General features: G+C 39.0%; 1 protein-coding gene across 9 annotated transcripts; it reads right to left on the bottom strand.

The window, feature by feature from the left end:
* Positions 1–224: 224 nt before the first annotated feature.
* Positions 225–17,241, bottom strand: LOC121242576 (probable serine/threonine-protein kinase SIS8). Of its 9 annotated transcripts, XR_005935922.1 has the most exons (16): positions 16,847–17,239; positions 15,899–16,676; positions 14,359–14,796; positions 13,305–13,408; positions 11,694–12,925; positions 11,536–11,576; positions 10,568–10,636; positions 9,516–9,616; positions 5,487–5,565; positions 5,282–5,380; positions 5,120–5,188; positions 3,914–3,963; positions 3,635–3,811; positions 2,045–2,210; positions 791–848; positions 520–684 (listed from the first exon to the last, which is right to left on the bottom strand). XR_005935922.1 is itself a non-coding variant. In XM_041140466.1 (15 exons), exons 2-14 carry the CDS (start codon positions 16,382–16,384, stop codon positions 2,078–2,080), a joined length of 3,078 nt encoding a protein of 1,025 aa, XP_040996400.1. In that variant the 5' UTR covers positions 16,385–16,676; positions 16,847–17,239; the 3' UTR covers positions 520–684; positions 2,045–2,077. The 9 variants fall into 9 exon arrangements, 7 of the variants coding, with proteins under 7 accessions (XP_040996401.1, XP_040996398.1, XP_040996402.1 ...); XR_005935923.1 differs by lacking the exon at positions 2,045–2,210 and having other exon boundaries at positions 16,847–17,238; XM_041140466.1 differs by lacking the exon at positions 791–848.
* Positions 17,242–18,004: the final 763 nt, after the last annotated feature.

Raw genomic sequence — 18,004 nt, 5'->3', positions numbered from 1 at the left:
TATCACAGCTTTCATGAATAATCGTAATCTGGACTCTGGAGCTCCTAGAAATGTTCAAGAAAGTGTTGGCAGATTATTTTACTCATGACCCACATCTCATCAGTGTATCTCACTCCTCAATTCCCTGTTGTTTTCTCAATCCAACTCTGAATGTCTACTGCTTCAAACGGAGTCACTATTCCAGGTAGCCTAACGCTTTGGCAACTATTTGATAGAACTCCACGTACAGCAAAACTTTCACGCATTGATTACTTTTCAATTGATTTCTACAAACAAATACACAACCTTGCACTTGCCCAGAAAAGAAAAAAACAATACACAACCTTGAGGATAGCTGCACCATGAAGAATACCAAAAGAAAGAAAGGAGTTGAGGAAAAAGAATCACAATCTCCAATTAGATTGAGTTTTCGGTCATGATTTCCAGCCAATCACTTGCTCATGTCCCAAAGTCCCGGGCTACCTAGAACTTGACCCCATATTTTTGCAGTCCAATGAACAGTGTAAGTCTGTATACTTGTTCTTCTAGCCAGCCTAGCCTTCACCAACTTGTGATGGCTGTGCCTTCTCGCGGCTGCTGCCTACGGATGCACTTGGTCTGGAAACTTGAGAACCAGTTATTGGCTTCTGCAACGGCTTCAGAGCAGCCATGATCTCAGCAAACGTGGGTCTCAACTTTGGATCTCTAAAATGTTAAATCGGGTCAATTGTCAGGAAGCCATAAAAGAAATTTTGTTGTATATTCGATACGCTGCAACATCCATGAAAAACACAAAATGGAATCTCTTTACCACTAATTCACAACTTTAAGACTATAATCTTTCTCAACAACTATGGTACCATCATTACCTGTCCAGGCAACAGCTTTAATCAATTATTTTATAAGGAAGACGCAGAGATCATGTTTCCGAGTTTCACATACAAGATGTAGGTGGCCACAAGTAGAGAGTTGAAGTTCCAAACGCAATCCATCATTAATGGAGACTAATACTAATAAACAAGAAGTTTTTTTTTTTTTTCCTTCTTTTCGAGAAAAGAATGCAAAAAAATATGCTTTAACTAATTGGAGCAAGAAATGGTACAAAAAAAAAAAGATTATATTGAATAACATAGGCAGCATTCTCAGCATGTGTAGGGCTCCGTATTGTGTGAAGTGGTGGTAGCTTACACGTGGGAAATTACTGTTGAAAATCAATATCGTTTTCATGTAACATAAAAGGTAGTATGTTGTTTCAGGTATAGAACACAAGATTGTATTGAAAATTACAGGGATTCCAAAAGCAGACATTCAAGGGCAGGAAAATCAAATTGTTGGGTAGTAACAACTTGTTAGGTAAGTAGAATCTTTAGAACTAAACAAAATCTCTTTTTTGATCAGTTAGAACTAAACAAAATAATCACGGGCATCTTATTTCCACAATATACAATTTGCGATAAGTAGTTTTATAACAAGGAGGGCCTAACTACTATAGCAATTCGCAATGATTTTCTTAACACAACGCTTACTTAAACCCAAAGCAGAGATTGACGCATCAAGAAGCAAGGTCATAGGTTTAACCAGTATGTCCATATTTGGAGCAATGGTTTGGTTCAAAACTCACACAAAATAGGAGAAAATATCTTTAAAATATAAAATAATGTTGCTAACAAGAAAGTAAAAGCTTATCCAAAAAAAAAAAGTGTATGAATTTAACGTAAGGGTTAATCACCAATTAGTCTGTCAGTTCTATGCAAGTTTCGAAATTCTCACGTGGTTTCATAATTATTATAGATGGTACTCAAGTTTCACACATTTGCCAACAATTATCCTTCCATTCATCTGCTATCCAAAAACCTAAAGGAACACCATGTTAGACTTATTAAAAGCTCAACATGTGTCCTCAGCCATGTCAGCTCAGATCCAAGAATACAAGACAGCTCAGAAAATAAAAACATAACAAAGCTAAAAATAAAATCAAAACTAAAAAATTGAAAAAAAAAATGAAAAAGAGGGAACAAGACCCTACTGAGTGGTGCTGCCAAAGAGGGGAGGGGGTATAGAGTACCTTGCCATTGCCTCAAGTAATGGTAGGCTGACATTAGAAGAGAGAAAGATATAGAGGGGTGGAATTCGATGGGCTCCGCCTGCCTGGGAGCTCCTCAAGCATTCTTCTCAGGATGGTGGGACCAATTCGGTCCATCCTCCTATCTTTTTTCCCTTCTAAATTCATCCTGCCATCACCCCCTAGAAATGACAAGGAGTCTTCTTTTTTTTTTTTGGATACTTAGAAATGACAAGGAATCTATATTCATACGGGGAGGGGAAGTATGTTTTTATTATTTTCTAGTTTTTTTAAGTTTGCTGGAAGAAACTTAAAAATAACAAGGAATCTAAATCCATAAGGGGAGGGGAAGTGTTTTATTATTTTCTAGTTTTTTCTAAGTTTCCATTATCTGATGTGGCAGTCTTATACAGGTGGAAATGAGCTAATGGCAGTCTAGCTTTTTAATGGATATGATATGGAGCTTCGTTAGGTTTTTGAACATTTCAGGGACAGAAAACCATTTTTGACAAAATTGTAAAGCTTGAGTACCACCTATGATACTTTATGAAATCTAATGAGTTAAAAAAAATCTAATTTAAACATGTAAACCCAAGAGACTATGGTATTTGACCCTTAAAATAAAGAGTTCCAAGCATTCAAAAAACAATTATATGTGACTGTCATAATGTGTGATATGATAAGGATAATGGTAGGTAGTGTATGGGATCCCACATTGCTCGGGAATGAGAAGTTCTTGCTCTTTATAAGGTTCTAATGGGGCTCCAATTGTATCATTAACTAGTCCTTTTGAAGTATAAGTCATGTGATTTGGGTCTTCCATTGGGACGTTACAAATGGTATCAGTGCCTATCCCAACCAAAAATGTAGGACTTGAGCCGTGCCACCTACAATGGACTGGCCCGACGAAGACGTATGGAATTTAAGAGGGGGAAATTGTGATACCCCATATGATAAGGATATGGGTATGTGGTATATGGGATCCCATATTGCTTGGGAAGAAGAAGTTCTTGCTCTTTATAAGGTTCCAATGGGGCTCCAATTGTATCATTGACTAGTCCTTTTGAAGTATAGGCAATGTGGTTTGAACCTTCCATTGGGGCGTCACATAATGTGTTTGTATAGTTGATTATTTTCTGAATTAATTTAAGATGCCATGGGACATAAAACAATAACAGTTAGAGGTTTAGGTTTGAAACCCGATGCTGCATAGCAATTGCATTTTGATGGCACTTTGTTTTGCAGTAATATACTTTAGAATGGCACCCAAAAAGGCTTGTAACCCAATTGTTGGTTTTTTTTTTTTTTTTTACATGTCACACAAATTAATTTGCATCTTTCTATATCCACAACCTGCCACCCACTCAGGTTGCACTGTTTGGGCTAGAAACAGGTCAGTTATCCTGGATTTTAACAGGGTTGAGTGTATATCAGTCCAACAAACGATACCACCTGGCCTGCACTCCAATCAACAGGTTACTGGTTGTTGAAGAGCAATGTTTAACGACAAAGGTAGGCCAACAAAAGCCATTGGCGTTGGATGTTTTGAAACACTATGCAAATAGTTAAAATTATCAAACCAAAAACACTTACGTCTGCCAGCATTTCTGAATAATATCTGCAATGGCAGGATCCATATCATTCGGAATGTCAAGACGCCGATGTTGAAATCCAACTGCACCAACAACTTGCATTGGGTTCATTCCCCCCCATGGTTGTTGCAACGTAGAGAGCTCCCACAATATGACCCCAAAGCTATAAACGTCACACCTACATATCAAATTGATGTAATTATTGAAAAAGGAATCTATCCAGGGTCCAGTCCAAAAATAATACTAAAAGAACAGAGAGGAGGGAGAATAAATGGCTTACTTTTCATTGGCAGGTTCATTTCTTAGCACTTCTGGGGCCATCCACTCAGCCTGAAATATTGCAATACAAACATTAGCTTACTCAATACATACTATCAATGGTTGCATACTAGGAACCAAAGAAATACAAACAAGTCAATTATCAAAAAAGAAAAGCATAACACAATATTCTGAATTTGCTTTTTTCCATATCAACAAGTTAATTTCTTTAGAAGCAAAATAAATTTCATTAAAAAGAGTAAAAGGAGCAGTCCATGGACACAACATGTATACAAGATAGCAACCTATCTAGAATTAGAAAAAGATACAAGAAAAACATGAAAATCAGGCCCATTAAAGGCTATAGAAGTTTTCGAAAGGAGGAGTGTTAAAAAAAATAAGTCTTGAGCTCCTCTGTCATTCGTATACAGTCCTCAAAATTTCTCATTCATTTCCCTCCAATCACACCATATGGGACAATTAGGCATAATTTCTCACACTATTGCCATCGTGGGGAACCACCTAACCCTCTACAAGAGTCAAAAAGGTTCACTACCCTTCTAGGAATGACCCAAGCTATTACCAAAAGCAGACTTTGCCCAGCCTGTAAGCTTTATTTAATTTTTCTCCATTCCACGGAGACCAAATGAATATGTCCTTCAAACCTTTCATGAAAGCAGAATAAACCTTGAAATTCAGTCATGAATACACAATGTTGTAAGCACTAAGTCCAGATGATCTTGCTGAATGAGGAGCTTTCGGTATAGTTCTCTCGGTGATTTTTAAATTTGAGATAAAGTGTTGAGTTTCAATTCAGAATCAAAACAACAGAAAAGCAAAGTCCAATTCTCTACACGTAGTACGGAGGCATTTTCCTTGTCAAAAAAGATGTAGTGTTCTCTTTCTTTCCCTTAATCGCCACAATAAGATCTGCCTATGTCTTGGTACAGGCAACCAACAGGACAGAGTGTTCAAAACAAAATGCAACAGATGATCTACTAACAAGAAAAACACAAAACTGAGTGCTTTACTATTGCTGGAAACATATAGGAGGTGATTACAAACTAGATATGATCAAGAAAAGAATATATCCAGCATTAATACATGAATGTGATGGATACGTAAATAAAAAACGTGTAAGTCTAGCAGGATGATTTACCAAAACAACCAGAACAATACACACACATATCCATCACATTCATGTCCATGAAAGTTTTCAATGGCTTACCGTTCCTGCAGTTGACCTTGAAGAAAGATATGTGCTATTTTTCATCCGTGATAACCCAAAATCGCAAACCTAAACAGTCAGAGAATTTTACACCATGATCGGTTAGGCATGGAAGATACATTAAATGCATTCAGCATGATCAGTAATGAGGCAAGAGACCACCTTCACAACCCAATTTTTATCAACAAGGAGATTTGGAGATTTCAAGTCACGGTGTACTATTACGGGAGAGCAGTTGTGCAAATAATTCATTCCCCGGGCCTGAAAGTTCAATCATTCAAAGAAGACATTCTTTCCAGTAAAGTCATCAATTATAGCAAATTTCTGACTGGAACTGGGATAAAGGGCAAGAATTACTGAATCATACAGTATCAAGGGCCATCCTCAAGCGCCTTCTTTCATCTAATTGATTGTTAGGCCGGTGAATCAGCCTATACAAACTACCTCTGCAAAGCCAAAAAAGGGGGGAAAAAGGTTATATTCCAATTGACAAAACTAACAAGACTCGAGAAATAACTTATCAAACAGAACATAATGGCTGTAGAAGCTCTTAATCAAAGAGAATCGTACTGAAAGAGTAAGCTTGTCGCTCTAATTCAATTTTGGAAAGCAGATAGAGATAAATTTGGTAAGCCATGTTTAGTTTCTTATTCATAAGGGAAGAGTATAAAACTCAGTTTCTTCCTTTTTATTTCTGAGAAAATTAGATGTATCTGCTGTAGCAATTCTCCTTTTTTCTTAGTTTCTTGGTTTTTCAAAAATTCATATGGTAACCATTTATGGGATTCTCCCCTCATATACAGGATATGAGGGTCTCTATTCATCAATAAATTATCCATATATAAAAAGGCACTAAGATTTTTTTATTTCTGTCTGTGATAAAGCAAACCCTAAGGAAACCGCTGCCACCCTTGCCGACAAGTGACCTCTCACAGACATCACAGACAAAGCCGACGGGCCCCGACGACTTCCCTGAGGGCCGTCCGGCGTTGGTCCAGAGGAGAGAGAAACACTACGAAGCAAGAAAACCCTAAGGAACCAGATATGCCGCCACCCACCCTTGCCGACGAGACACACCGCACCGTCGTCATAGATAAAGCCAACGGACCTTGGCGACGTCGTTGAGGGCCGTCCGACGTTGGTCCAACCCCTGGCGTCCTAGATATCATTGTATTGTCTCTAAGAGTACTCCGGCGATCCTCCCAAAGGCTCCGCTGGTCGTGCCGTCAACTCTGAAGGCTCCGGCAAGTACTCCGGCGTCTTCTGTGAGCACGATTTCTGCAATGCTTGCAATGAGCACAACCTGGAGTCCAGATAACATTGCAATGCTTGCAGCTCCCAACGATTTTCTAATCTGGTTTCTCTGAGATGATGAATGGTTGTTGAAGAAGGGGAGTTGGTCAGTATGCGTTCTTCTATGGAGTTGGTCATAGAATCTAAATCCTTTACACTGGTGAAGGAGGGGACCATGTTGGCCATTACTGAAAGGAGTCGAAGGGTGATATCTAAGTTGGTTCTAGGTTCAACAACAGTACAGTGGCTGGCTAAGGCCATAGAAGCGTGCACTAAGGATAAGAAACAAGATTTTTTCTCCACTGTCCGGGAAGGTCGACGCAATGTCACAACGCATCACTGCTCGAATGCTCAAGGATGGTATATGGCGGTGGAGGAGTATGGTGGTGGGGGAAGGAGGAATTTTATTTTCATTCCTGAAGAGGGGGGCAGTGGCTGGAGAAGAATGGGGGAGGTGCTGCTTCATTGCCGACGAGACACACCGCACAGTCGTCACAGATAAAGCCGACGGACCTTGGCGATGTCGTTGAGGGCCGTCCGGCATTGGTCCAACCTCCGGCATCCTAGATATCGTTGTATTGTCTCTCAGGGTACTCCGGCGACCCTCCCGAAGGCTCCGTTGGTCGTGTCGTCGACTCTGAAGGCTCCGGCAAGTACTCCGGCGTCTTCTGTGAGCACGATTTCTGCAGTGCTTGCAATGAGCACGACCTGGAGTCCAGATAACATTGCAGTGCTTGCAGCTCCCAACGATTTTCTAATCTGGTTTCCCTGAGATGATGAATGGTTGTTGAAGAAGGGGGGAGTGGGTCAGTATGGGTTCTTCTATGGAGTTGGTCATAGAATCTAAATCTTTTACACTGGTGAAGGAGGGGACCATGTTGGCCATTACTGAAAGGAGTCGAAGGGTGATATCTAAGTTGGTTCTAGGTTCGACAACAGTATAGTGGCTGGCCAAGGCCATAGAAGCATGCACTAAGGATAAGAAACAAGATTTTTTCTCCACTGTCCGGGAAGATCGACATAGTTTCACAGCGCATCGCTGCTCGAATGCTCGAGGATGGTATATGGCAGTGGAGGAGTATGGTGGTGGGGGGAGGAGGAATTTTATTTTCATTCCTGAAGAGGGGGGCAGTGGTTGGAGAAGGATGGGGGAGGTGCTGCGTCATTTTTCTTTTGGGAAGAGAGGGAGTGACGGCTTGGAAGGACAAGGTGTTGCAGGTGGTGTGGCAGGGAGGGAGAACTTGGAGGTGCATAGACCCAAGTACATCCTCGGTGGCGAGACAATCCTATGCGGCAGCTCTAAAGATGGGACATGCTTCGGGGGTTCAGAGTGTGGGGGGTCTGCCAATCACACCTCAGGACCAGCTTGTCGAGATGCACAATTCTCTAAAGGAGACGGAAACCCAACTTGTCAAGTTGAAGGCAGAGATAACTTTCTTGTCTATGAAAATAGACCGGCTTTCAGCAAGAGGCAACAGGGTGGAAAGAAACATGATAGGCCCGAATCCTTTAAACGTAGAAAAAGAAAAACGGAAGATCGGATTCTGCTATGTCCCTATAACTAGATCGATGAGAGTATGGCGGGTCAAAAGGAAATCTGGGTTATTCGAAGTGGGGTCTACATCGGGTATTGGCCTAGAGACATCAGTAATGGAATGTCATTCGCCTCGTGTAACACAAAATAGATCGATAGTCGGTATTACACCCTTGGTCCCTGAAGAAACTCTGACTCCCTCGTCAGAGTTGAAGGAAAAGGGTGTTCTGCCGAGGTCTGAAGGAGATGAAAGATCCGCTATCACCCCAGAGGTGAAGGGACTTGCTATAACCCCAGAATCTCCAATGGGGACCCCGATACCTGGAGAGAACCAATGAAGTTACTGGAGAACCAATGGGCTTGGCGTTGGTGCCTTATGTAGAGGAATGTCTAGAGTCAGGAGTGCAGTTTGATGGGGATATTGTGGCTCCCCTGGTCTCTCTTCCTCCAATAGCGGATTGGATTCTGCCTAAAGTTAACGAGATTCAGCAGTTCGTGAGAATTTGACATGGAGGATGTGAAGACCAATTTAATGAACTAATTACTGCGATCGAGGCAAGCCGCACACTTGAAACCAAATCAAGATTCAAGAAAAGCAAAGAGTTACAGCGTCTTTTTTCAGCAATCAACTACGACGCTAAGGATGGTAGTTCAACTAGAGGGAAGTCTAAAGGGAGGGCATCAAGACGGGAATCAAGGTGTTAGGGTTGGTGTTCGGGTAGAGTTTTAGTTCTATGGGAAACAAGGGATTGGGGTCAGGTCTGATGTACTTTGAGTTGGTTTTTTTTATAGGCTTTTTGGGTCATTAGGGGCTTGTTGGGTCATTTTGGGCAAGGTGTTTTCTTGTATACATTTAGTGTACTTAGTTTCTCCTTTTGATATATACAATATTTTTACTTATCAAAAAAATAAAGGAAACATTTTTTTATAAGTACGAAATTTATTAAAACCATGTAATTAGGCATAACCTAAGTACACAGGAAGTATACAAGAGAAAAACACCTAATTACAGGCTAAAGCTGAAAAGCAGCACAAAAGTCATTAAGACTAGTCCCATCCATTACAATAACCGTAGCCCAAAGCAAAAATGTATGAAAAAAGAAGTCTCTAATCCCTCCCACCAAGCGTGAAACAGCAGCAACAAGAAGTCTCTAATAAAGCAGACATGAAACAGCAGCAACAAGGACATAAATAGAATTTTCAAGAAAATTGCACAAACTAAGTAAAAGAAAATAAACTCAATGAAACAGACAATAATGTTTGATTCCATTGGATAGTATTTCTGTGAAAACCAAACAAGAGCCCTCTTTGATGCCCTTTAATTAGTTACATGTGTGAACATGTGCATGTTTGTGTGTACACAGGTGTGTTCTGTGTTACTTTCATGCAAATCAATGCCAGACAAGAAAAAGGTTTTACATGCACTATCGCAGCAAAAACATTCTGATAAGTAGCCCAGTACTCGTAACAGTTTTTAGTCAAAAGTTACAGTATCGTACACATTGACTTCCATATATTTGTGACTAAGATTATATCACAATTATGGTTAGAACAAGAATGTTTACAAACCTGGGAAGAAATTCAGTGACAATTGAAAGATTTGGGGGACGGGTTACCGCTCCCATGAAGAGCACAACATTGGGATGCCTGAGTCTTTTCATTAACAAGACCTTGCAATTCAAACAGCAAGTAGAACAAATGATTTCAACACAAACCTTCATCTAGTTGGAGATAAAAATAAATAAAAAATAAAATAAAATAAAAATGACAGCTAGCAAATGTTTAATAGGCAAGGAATAGTTTTAGGCATGTCCATGAGGGAAGAAAGAGCTGGGCATTAAACAAACAAAGGTACATTTCCAAATTCCACAAGAGGATCCTGACAAATATGCCATCCCTTAGATTCTGATGAGTCAAGCATGTGATAAGTTGAAACAACGTAATTCGGGCCAAGGAAAATTTTGACAGCAGATGCAAGCTCATAGCAGAACTGGCCAGAGAAATAACTCAATATTTATCATACTTTAACATGATCTCCTGAGTCAATCATTAATAATGGATTCACCACAGTTAATGTGAGTGTTCAAGAAGGGCAAATACAACGAAAGAAAGATTAATTCCTGGGAAGCACAGATATCGTAAAAAAAGAATAAACAAATAAATAAAGACCCATATGTGTTATGCATACAGCAGGATAAGGTGGGATATAAGGCGGCTTGGACAAGGCACAGATACATTTCATAAAAAAATTATTTTTCTTGGCAAAAATCAGGCTGTGTACATCAAAGAGGATACATTGTAAATTCTACCCCCCCCCCCCCCCCAAAAAAAAAAAAAAAAAAAAACGCTCCTGTGAGGTGTATTTGTTCTTTATTTCAGATAATATGTTTAGAAAGACATGGCAATGCATAAGTTTCACTTAAGCTTCTGAGACTATTCAGGAACTAGAAAGTAGATCTTGTTTTTTAGTCCAAAGAACTCTCACAAGGTTTGGTATTTTACTTGTTCAACCACCACATGGAAGGAGTGTTAGAGCCAAAATGCTGAATGCTGAAGTACCACTGGTAATCTATTCATGAGAAACAAGCAAAGACATAAAGAAAGGGGAATGCAGATTGCACCTCACTTTTGAATTCCTCAAGTGATTGACCATAAATATCTTGGTCTAGAAACCTCTTCACAGCCACTTCCTATGGAACCAAAGAGTGACAATAAAAATCAACATATAAAGCTTCCAAAGAAATGCAAGCAACAAATATTGAAACAACCAGAAGACAATGAAATATGGCTAGACAGTTGATGTTTCTATCATGAACTATACAATCAAAGAAAGATACAAAAACAGATAAGATAACCATGTGCCATTATGCATTTCTGGAATAGGAAAATGGGTGACGATGCTCTAGGCTTCAAGTACGTAAACAGGGTCCAAGAACACCTCGATAATTCAATCACGGGTAAACCTTCCACAACTTAACTCAGATAAACAAACACAACAAAAGGAGATGAAATAAATGAAGTTCAGTGTATCCTATGCTAATTAAAGATGACAGCATACTCGTGGATTTCAAGCCATACTATTGCGAAAGGAAGTTGTAGGCTTTTAACTCACATATAAAAGAAGAGTAGTACTATTTTAAGGCCTTTACACCACATACCATCCACATGGCATAGTTCAATTTGTGAGACTCAATTTTTAAAATTTATCTTCCAAATCAAATTATGCCACGTGGATGGTGTGTGGTGTAAAGGCTTTCAAATAGAATTATTCATAAAAGAAACAATTGACTCTAATTGTTTTGATAATTATCTACCAATGGATTAGAATCATTAATAAGATTCTTTTTCAGTCATTTTACTAACTATACAAAACACAATACTCATGGATTTCAAGCCACACCATTAGTCTTTACACCTGAAGCATAACCAACTTCCTCGGGGAAAATTTCAAAAAATGAAAGGAAAAGGATTAGACCCAATATACTTTACATGTCTGAAACCAATGCAAAAGGAAAGGATTAGACCCATAGTATACAACAGAATAACAAAAATGCACCGCCATCATTCAGGGTCAACAGGGAAAACTCACAGTTCCGTGCCAGTCTCCACGATATACCTCTCCATATGATCCTGCCAAACAAAGTATGCACCAAAAAGATGAAATTACACAGGTGGAAAACCATATGCACTTATAATTCTTTATATGAGAAGTACATGAACTTGATGGGATAATGCACTGGTAAATACCAAGTCCGATACGCTCACCCAAGGTGATTTCCTCCCATGAAATCTCACATTCAGCAACTTCATCCAATCCACCATCAGATTTGGTGCTATCATTACCTGCTGATCCATCTGATTTTCTCTCGCCTTCTAAAATGGCTCCAGATTGATCATTATGGCGGTCGCCATAACCACAAGGATCATAACGAGCAACATCTGCGTCTCCATCACTTCTTGCAACCTGCTCATACTGCTTACTAACAGCTGCAGATGTTGCTACCACAGCTGCTGCAGTAGCAGTGGCAGCAGCTGCTACAGGAAGTTCAAGATTGGACTCAATGCTTGACTTTGCTGCAGCAACTACCATTGATGATGCGACAACAGCTGCTGCTGCTGCCGCAGCAGCAGCAACAGGTACGTTTTTTGAATATTTCACAGGAGCTGCTTCAGATTGTGATGGGATAGGGCTCACAGTTACTTTCCCTGTATCCAGATGACCAGAGGAAACATGTGCTTTAGAGTGCACTCTGTGGGGAGGCAAAGGAGGCAAAAAGTAAGCAGGACCAAGATCTTCTTGACCTTTGAATTCTTGGTTTCCACTCCCCTGCTTATTGTCATCCTTATCTTCAGTCCGAGACTTTGCCTCAACTGCCAACACATCTAACTGCTCCTGATAAATTTCAGTAAACAAGTTCGGTGGAGCAACAACACCACTCTCAAGTAGCACATCATGAAGTTTCTGAGCTAATTGTGGATTCTCTTTGGCAGCATCGATCATGTATTGCGAAACATCTTTTACCTTCATTCTACGTACTGCAGGGGAGCTAACACCTTCAGTCCAAGAAGGAGATCTTGCACGAATGTAAGGATGACTAGACTTGCCAGGATTCTCCCGCACTGGCACTTTCTCTAAATTGGAGGGAGATATAAAATCATCAGAAGATGACTTGTGCTCTTCCTCACTGTTAGTTGGGCTGATTATATTTGCAGAAGAAGTTAAATCACCTCTGTCCTCAGATTCTTTTACTAAAGCAACGGAATTGCTGAACCTAGACCTCTTGTCCGATGTCCCAAAGTCTGACTGTTCTTCCAATGAACTCCCAACCCCACTGCTTGAAGAGGCCATATAAGAGGAGTCAATGTCTCTGGACAAAGGACTTGCAGGATAGAAAGATTCACCATATTCTATATGTGACCCAGCTGCATCAGATGGAATGAGTGTGCCAGGATCTGCCATTAAATCAACAATGTACTCCCTGAAATTCACATTAACCACATCTCAGAGACATATGAGGCTTTGAACCCAAAATGAAATCATCCTAAAAAATCACTAAATGGGGGAATTTTCTCCTCTGTGATCACTTTCAGCAGTAACTCAAAATAAAAATGCAACACATTCTCAAGTGCAATCCTAAAAATTATATACATATATATAGGAGCCAAACTAGATTCTGAAACAATCATATAACAGCATCACAAGCTATACAAATTAACTGTGTGAGAAAGAAGAACTAGAGCACCTCGTCTATGCATAGTGATATCATATTTCAGAGAACAGAAAATAGGAAGAAAAAAACCCAGAATATTCCAGCTGACTTGGCTTCATCACAAAAAATAAACTAATACCAAATATACCTTCCATCATCGATCTTTACAACATTCATAGCCACATCATCAGAACCCGTGTATTGCTGTCCTTTCACCAACCGGCATGGCAAACCCACGCTATCCGCCAAAACCTACATAACCATGGAAAATTTTGAAGTAAAGCAACTAGTGGAAGACTAGGATTCCGTACAAGGAAAAGTGATGGCATGATAACCCCAGCACTTCTCATAATGCAGCTGGGCCAAAAGTCTTAACTGGGTTAAACAATGGAAGACTGGTTTAGCAACAATGATGACAGGATGTAAAATCACTTGTAATCACCAATTGTCTGACAAGCCATCTCTAACATGATTCACATATAGATTATTAGACAAGCCATTTATCCAGATAAGGATCTATGTGGTTCAGAGGCAGATCCACTGATAGTTGAAATGTTGTCATATGCAAAGTTCAGAGGAAAATTACAGCAAAGGAAAAGCATTAAATATACAAAGGAGGAAGTTACTCCTTATTTCACACTAAACTAGTTATTTTTCCAACTATGTGTCAGTGTCCGAATTCTTAGGAGGGATGACCCGCACTATGCAATATTTCAAAACTATGAAAGGAGTTTGTCAATGTAACCATCGGATCCTGTAACCAGGCCTCCATGGGAAAAGCATCTGACTTGGAATGGACCAGGAAAGCATTTATACAGTGAATAAAAGAAGTTATGAATATCTGTGGTAACATGAAGAATGTGATCATGTGATTGCATAAAAATCCTCCTTGTCTGTCATCTCCAATCTGAGGTACATCCATCCTTAAAAATGGCATATCATTTTTCTCAATCATAATTAAGTGACGAACACAAATTTGATCCGAAAGTAAGACAAAAGTTGATATGATTATATCATCAGTAAGTACTGAAAGTGTGGCCACACTAAGGGAAACCAAGACCAATAATCTCGAATAGAAGTTTCTTGTCAAAACCACCAAAAGAAAATTGAAAATTGGGAATCAATGGTTCCCACATTATATCCAAACCCGTAGTGCCATTGCAAATTAGGTTTAAACCATTAAGAAAAGGCCAAGCATGTACCTTGAACAACAATGCACGGTGACGAGCCAATCCAATTGTCAGAGAACCAAGTGGCAAAACCATGCTACCAAGGGTTGCTTTCAAACTGTAACTGAGACTTTGCCATGCTCTCAACATGCTTTCAGGATCCCCAACTGGTCCACCCATATAGTCAGCAACTAAAATAGCAAGCTTTCTCACCAAATTACTACCTACAAAAACGAGAGAATTGGACCTTGATTTGACAGCTAGCTCTAGAGCCCTCTGCTCAAGCTTCAACAAATTAGCATCAGCAGCCCTATTGACCAAAACTGCTTCCCAGGTGACTCTGTCTGACACTGGTGTTCCTTGCAGATCAACTAGGGAAGGCATTCTTTCTGAGGTTGATTCAGCCATAACTCCATACAGGTCATAGAATCCATCCAGGATCTTGTCATCATAACTAAGTGAATTGTAATTCTGTGAAGCATGGATAAATCTATGATATGAGATAGGTTAGAAAAGAATAAACATGAGACAGATATGAGAGGGAAAAAAAACTGATCCATTTTACTTAATTAGTCCCTGATTTATCAAAAAATAGATATATCAAACACTCCGCATATATAGAAATAATTTATAAACTATAATAAAAAAACTGTTAAATTTTCCTTTATCCCGTGTATTTGATGTTGAATTATGACCTAGTAAGTATGCTGAAATAAGTTGATTACACAAGTTGGTAACACCTAAATAGAACTGTCATGTAGTGTTTCAATTGTGCAGAAAAGCAAAATGCAGGAAGAATGACTACTTGCTAATTTTACTCCAGTGGCAATGGAACATCAATTAAAGAAATGGTAGTAGGACATAGATTTCCTGATTTCAACAATCTGTTGTCATCTTACATTGCATTGCCATAAGAGAAACCTTGGAGCTGAAGAGTGAAAGTACAATTACGAAAAAAAATGCACATGGACCAGAAAAGAATATATACAAGCATATAAGCATATGGATTTATAATTAAATGCAGTCAAGACTCCGCCACAGTTATTAAGCCTTAACTGTTGAAACATTTTACCGAAAAGCACAAGAATTTCCTAAACATATAGCTGAACAACTAGTAGAACCCATTATAAACGGGAGATTCATATACAGATAACTAGCTCTACCCTGCCTAAGCTAACACTTGCAAAGCAGCTTTGATGGCGACACTCAACAAGATTGCTTACACTGTCAGAATCCGACTAACGTTAACTTGACTGAAATTTCACTCTCCTTACTTTAATAGGATTGAAGAACAGGGATCGTAGGAGGTACAAGGGCGACAATGACACCTTCCCAGATCCTTTTTTCCTATTTTCCTTGACAGCTCTTCGAATATTATGTTGAAACCATCCAGTATATCGAGAAGCATTTTCTGGCAACGTATCACTTGATATGCTACATGTAAGTGGGCTACACCCCAAGCAGTTTAAGATCAGACTTTATTTAATGGTAGGATCATAAGCAAGTGTCGCCCTTACAAATACTCATGATGTACTGTGATATCATAAGAAATCAGAAGAAGGGTCAAACTTACCCAGTATCGATAGGCGACAACTTCAGCCGGAGTATTATCAATGGCACAAGAGCCCAAACTTATCTGCTTTACAGCCTCAATCTGAACTGCCTCAGGATCCTCCCTGGCACTTAGTTCCAAAGCCAGTTGTATCTGATACTCTTCCTCTACATCAGGATCCCTCGAGTTACTTGAACCTGAATCAGGCCTCGCTCCATCCAAAACAACATCTAAATCACCAGGGCTAGCCAAATCAGACGGTTCCATTTTTTCTCCCCTTGTCACATTTGAAGACGACGGGGGGCTTGAACTACCTCTATTAGCAACTGAATTCAACCAACCCGAGAGCCCCAAAAGGGGTTTATGCTCAGGATTATGATGGGACCGAGAGTGCAAAAGCCTATCAGGGGACCCTTCATTAGAATTGTTGCCCTTCGATGTAGTAGATCCATCTGCATCTTCCGATTGATTGGACATGATATGAAGCTTCTTAAAAAGGTTCTTCATATTATTTCGATTCAGCAAGCTGAAGTTCTGAATGCTAAAGAATTAAAAATCTGGTCACAAAGCTCACCATTGTCTTTGGGCAAGCATGAAATCTTAATCGCTATTCCACCGCAAAAGTAGAGTTCAAACGAATCCAAAAAGCTCCTTTTTTCCAACATCCCTTATACCACACAAGTGACCCCAAACCAACCTCTCAAATCCAAAATCCGAAACAACCATCATAAGCAATAGCCAGTAAAGCTTGCAAATTACTAAGACGATCCAGATGCTTGAATTGAAAGCTTTCACACTCCTGAAAGAACGGAAAAGACTACGTGTTGAAGACAACACAGAATCAAGTATTATCCAAGATCGAAGAGAGCTCAAACTATAACAATATCAGAACTTTGATATATTATGACCTTCAAGAAGCAGAACAAGGAAAAAAAATGAATATCCCAGATTAAAAAAACTGGATCTTACTTGGATACAGAGAACAAGAACGCATAGAAAAGAGAGAAGCGTCTCTTGGGGAAGTTTGAAAAGGGGGCAGGTAACACAGGCTGAGACAGCAAAGACCAGCAAGTGGGAGAGTAGGACCTCATATAAAAGAATGACCCACTTGAGCTGAGAGGCTGAAGGATTTCACGGTCCCAGGAAAAGGTTAAATTGGTGGGAAACACAACCAACTGGCTCTTCTCTCTTTCTCTCAGCTCCGAGTCTCTAGCTAGTGATGGCATGACTTAGGAAACTTTCGTGGGTGAACTGCACAGGAATGGAATATTAAATGGGCAACTTGGCCAGGCAAAATCATTCTCTGCGACTCTCAAGTTTCAACTTTTGCTATTTCGAGCAAAACTTATCTTCTCCCATGTAAACGCTTCTGTAATCCATTGACGAAATAACTCAACTCAAACCGTATTTGAAAGAAATAAAATGTCTTATGTACTAGCTTCTCATTCAAACTTATATTCCACATGATATGAATTGCTATTATTCATTAACTATTTAATTTATTATTTTAGAAATAAAAATTAAGCCTCGTTCACTTTTACAAAACTTTTTATCTCATCTCATCTCATATCATCATTATAAATTTCTTAAATTCTCATATAAAATAAAATAAACAGTTCAACTTTTTCAAATTCTAAAATAAAAATAATATTAAAAAAATATATTCTAATAATAATTTATTCAACTTTTAATTTTTATCTCATCTTATCTCATCTTATCTACAAAAATAAACGAGACAAATTAGCATTATGTGAAAAAAATAATATAAGTGCCATATATAATATAACTCTTCAAAGATTTATTAAAATTTCAATTTTCTTATCAATAGTTAAAACTATATTTATATCTCCATAAGAGTTATTATATAGATCAAAAAAATTCTCTCCTTATTAATGTGGAACATAACATTAATCTACGACCTTTCTAAATCCAATGTTCACACCAACTCATTGTATGATACAGACTTGACGGTAGCAATGTCTTTTATTTGGTAATTCCACTCATCTATAAATATTAAACTAACTTAAATCCATACGCATACTTAACTTCAATAAGTAAAAGTTCAGCCGATATGGATGACGTATGTGGTATAGAGACAATGAGTTAAGTTAAAATTGATATGGTAGA

The sequence above is a fragment of the Juglans microcarpa x Juglans regia genome, chromosome 8D (genome assembly GCF_004785595.1).
Source record: "Juglans microcarpa x Juglans regia isolate MS1-56 chromosome 8D, Jm3101_v1.0, whole genome shotgun sequence".
Taxonomy (NCBI): Eukaryota; Viridiplantae; Streptophyta; class Magnoliopsida; order Fagales; family Juglandaceae; genus Juglans; species Juglans microcarpa x Juglans regia.
The sequence above is the reverse complement of the archived record's forward strand: the minus strand, read 5'-3'. Positions and strand labels throughout refer to the sequence as shown.

What these genes read in the sequence shown, in the direction of transcription:
- LOC121242576 (XM_041140464.1), bottom strand. Translation starts at nt 16,384, where the DNA reads ATGAAGAACCTTTTTAAGAAGCTTCATATCATGTCCAATCAATCGGAA. An exon ending in GGGTGAGCGTATCGGACTTG is followed by an intron (nt 11,577 to 11,693) that starts GTATTTACCAGT and finishes TTTGTTTGGCAG; the next exon opens with GATCATATGGAGAGGTATAT. An exon ending in AATGAACCTGCCAATGAAAA is followed by an intron (nt 3,812 to 3,913) that starts GTAAGCCATTTA and finishes TTTGATATGTAG; the next exon opens with GTGTGACGTTTATAGCTTTG.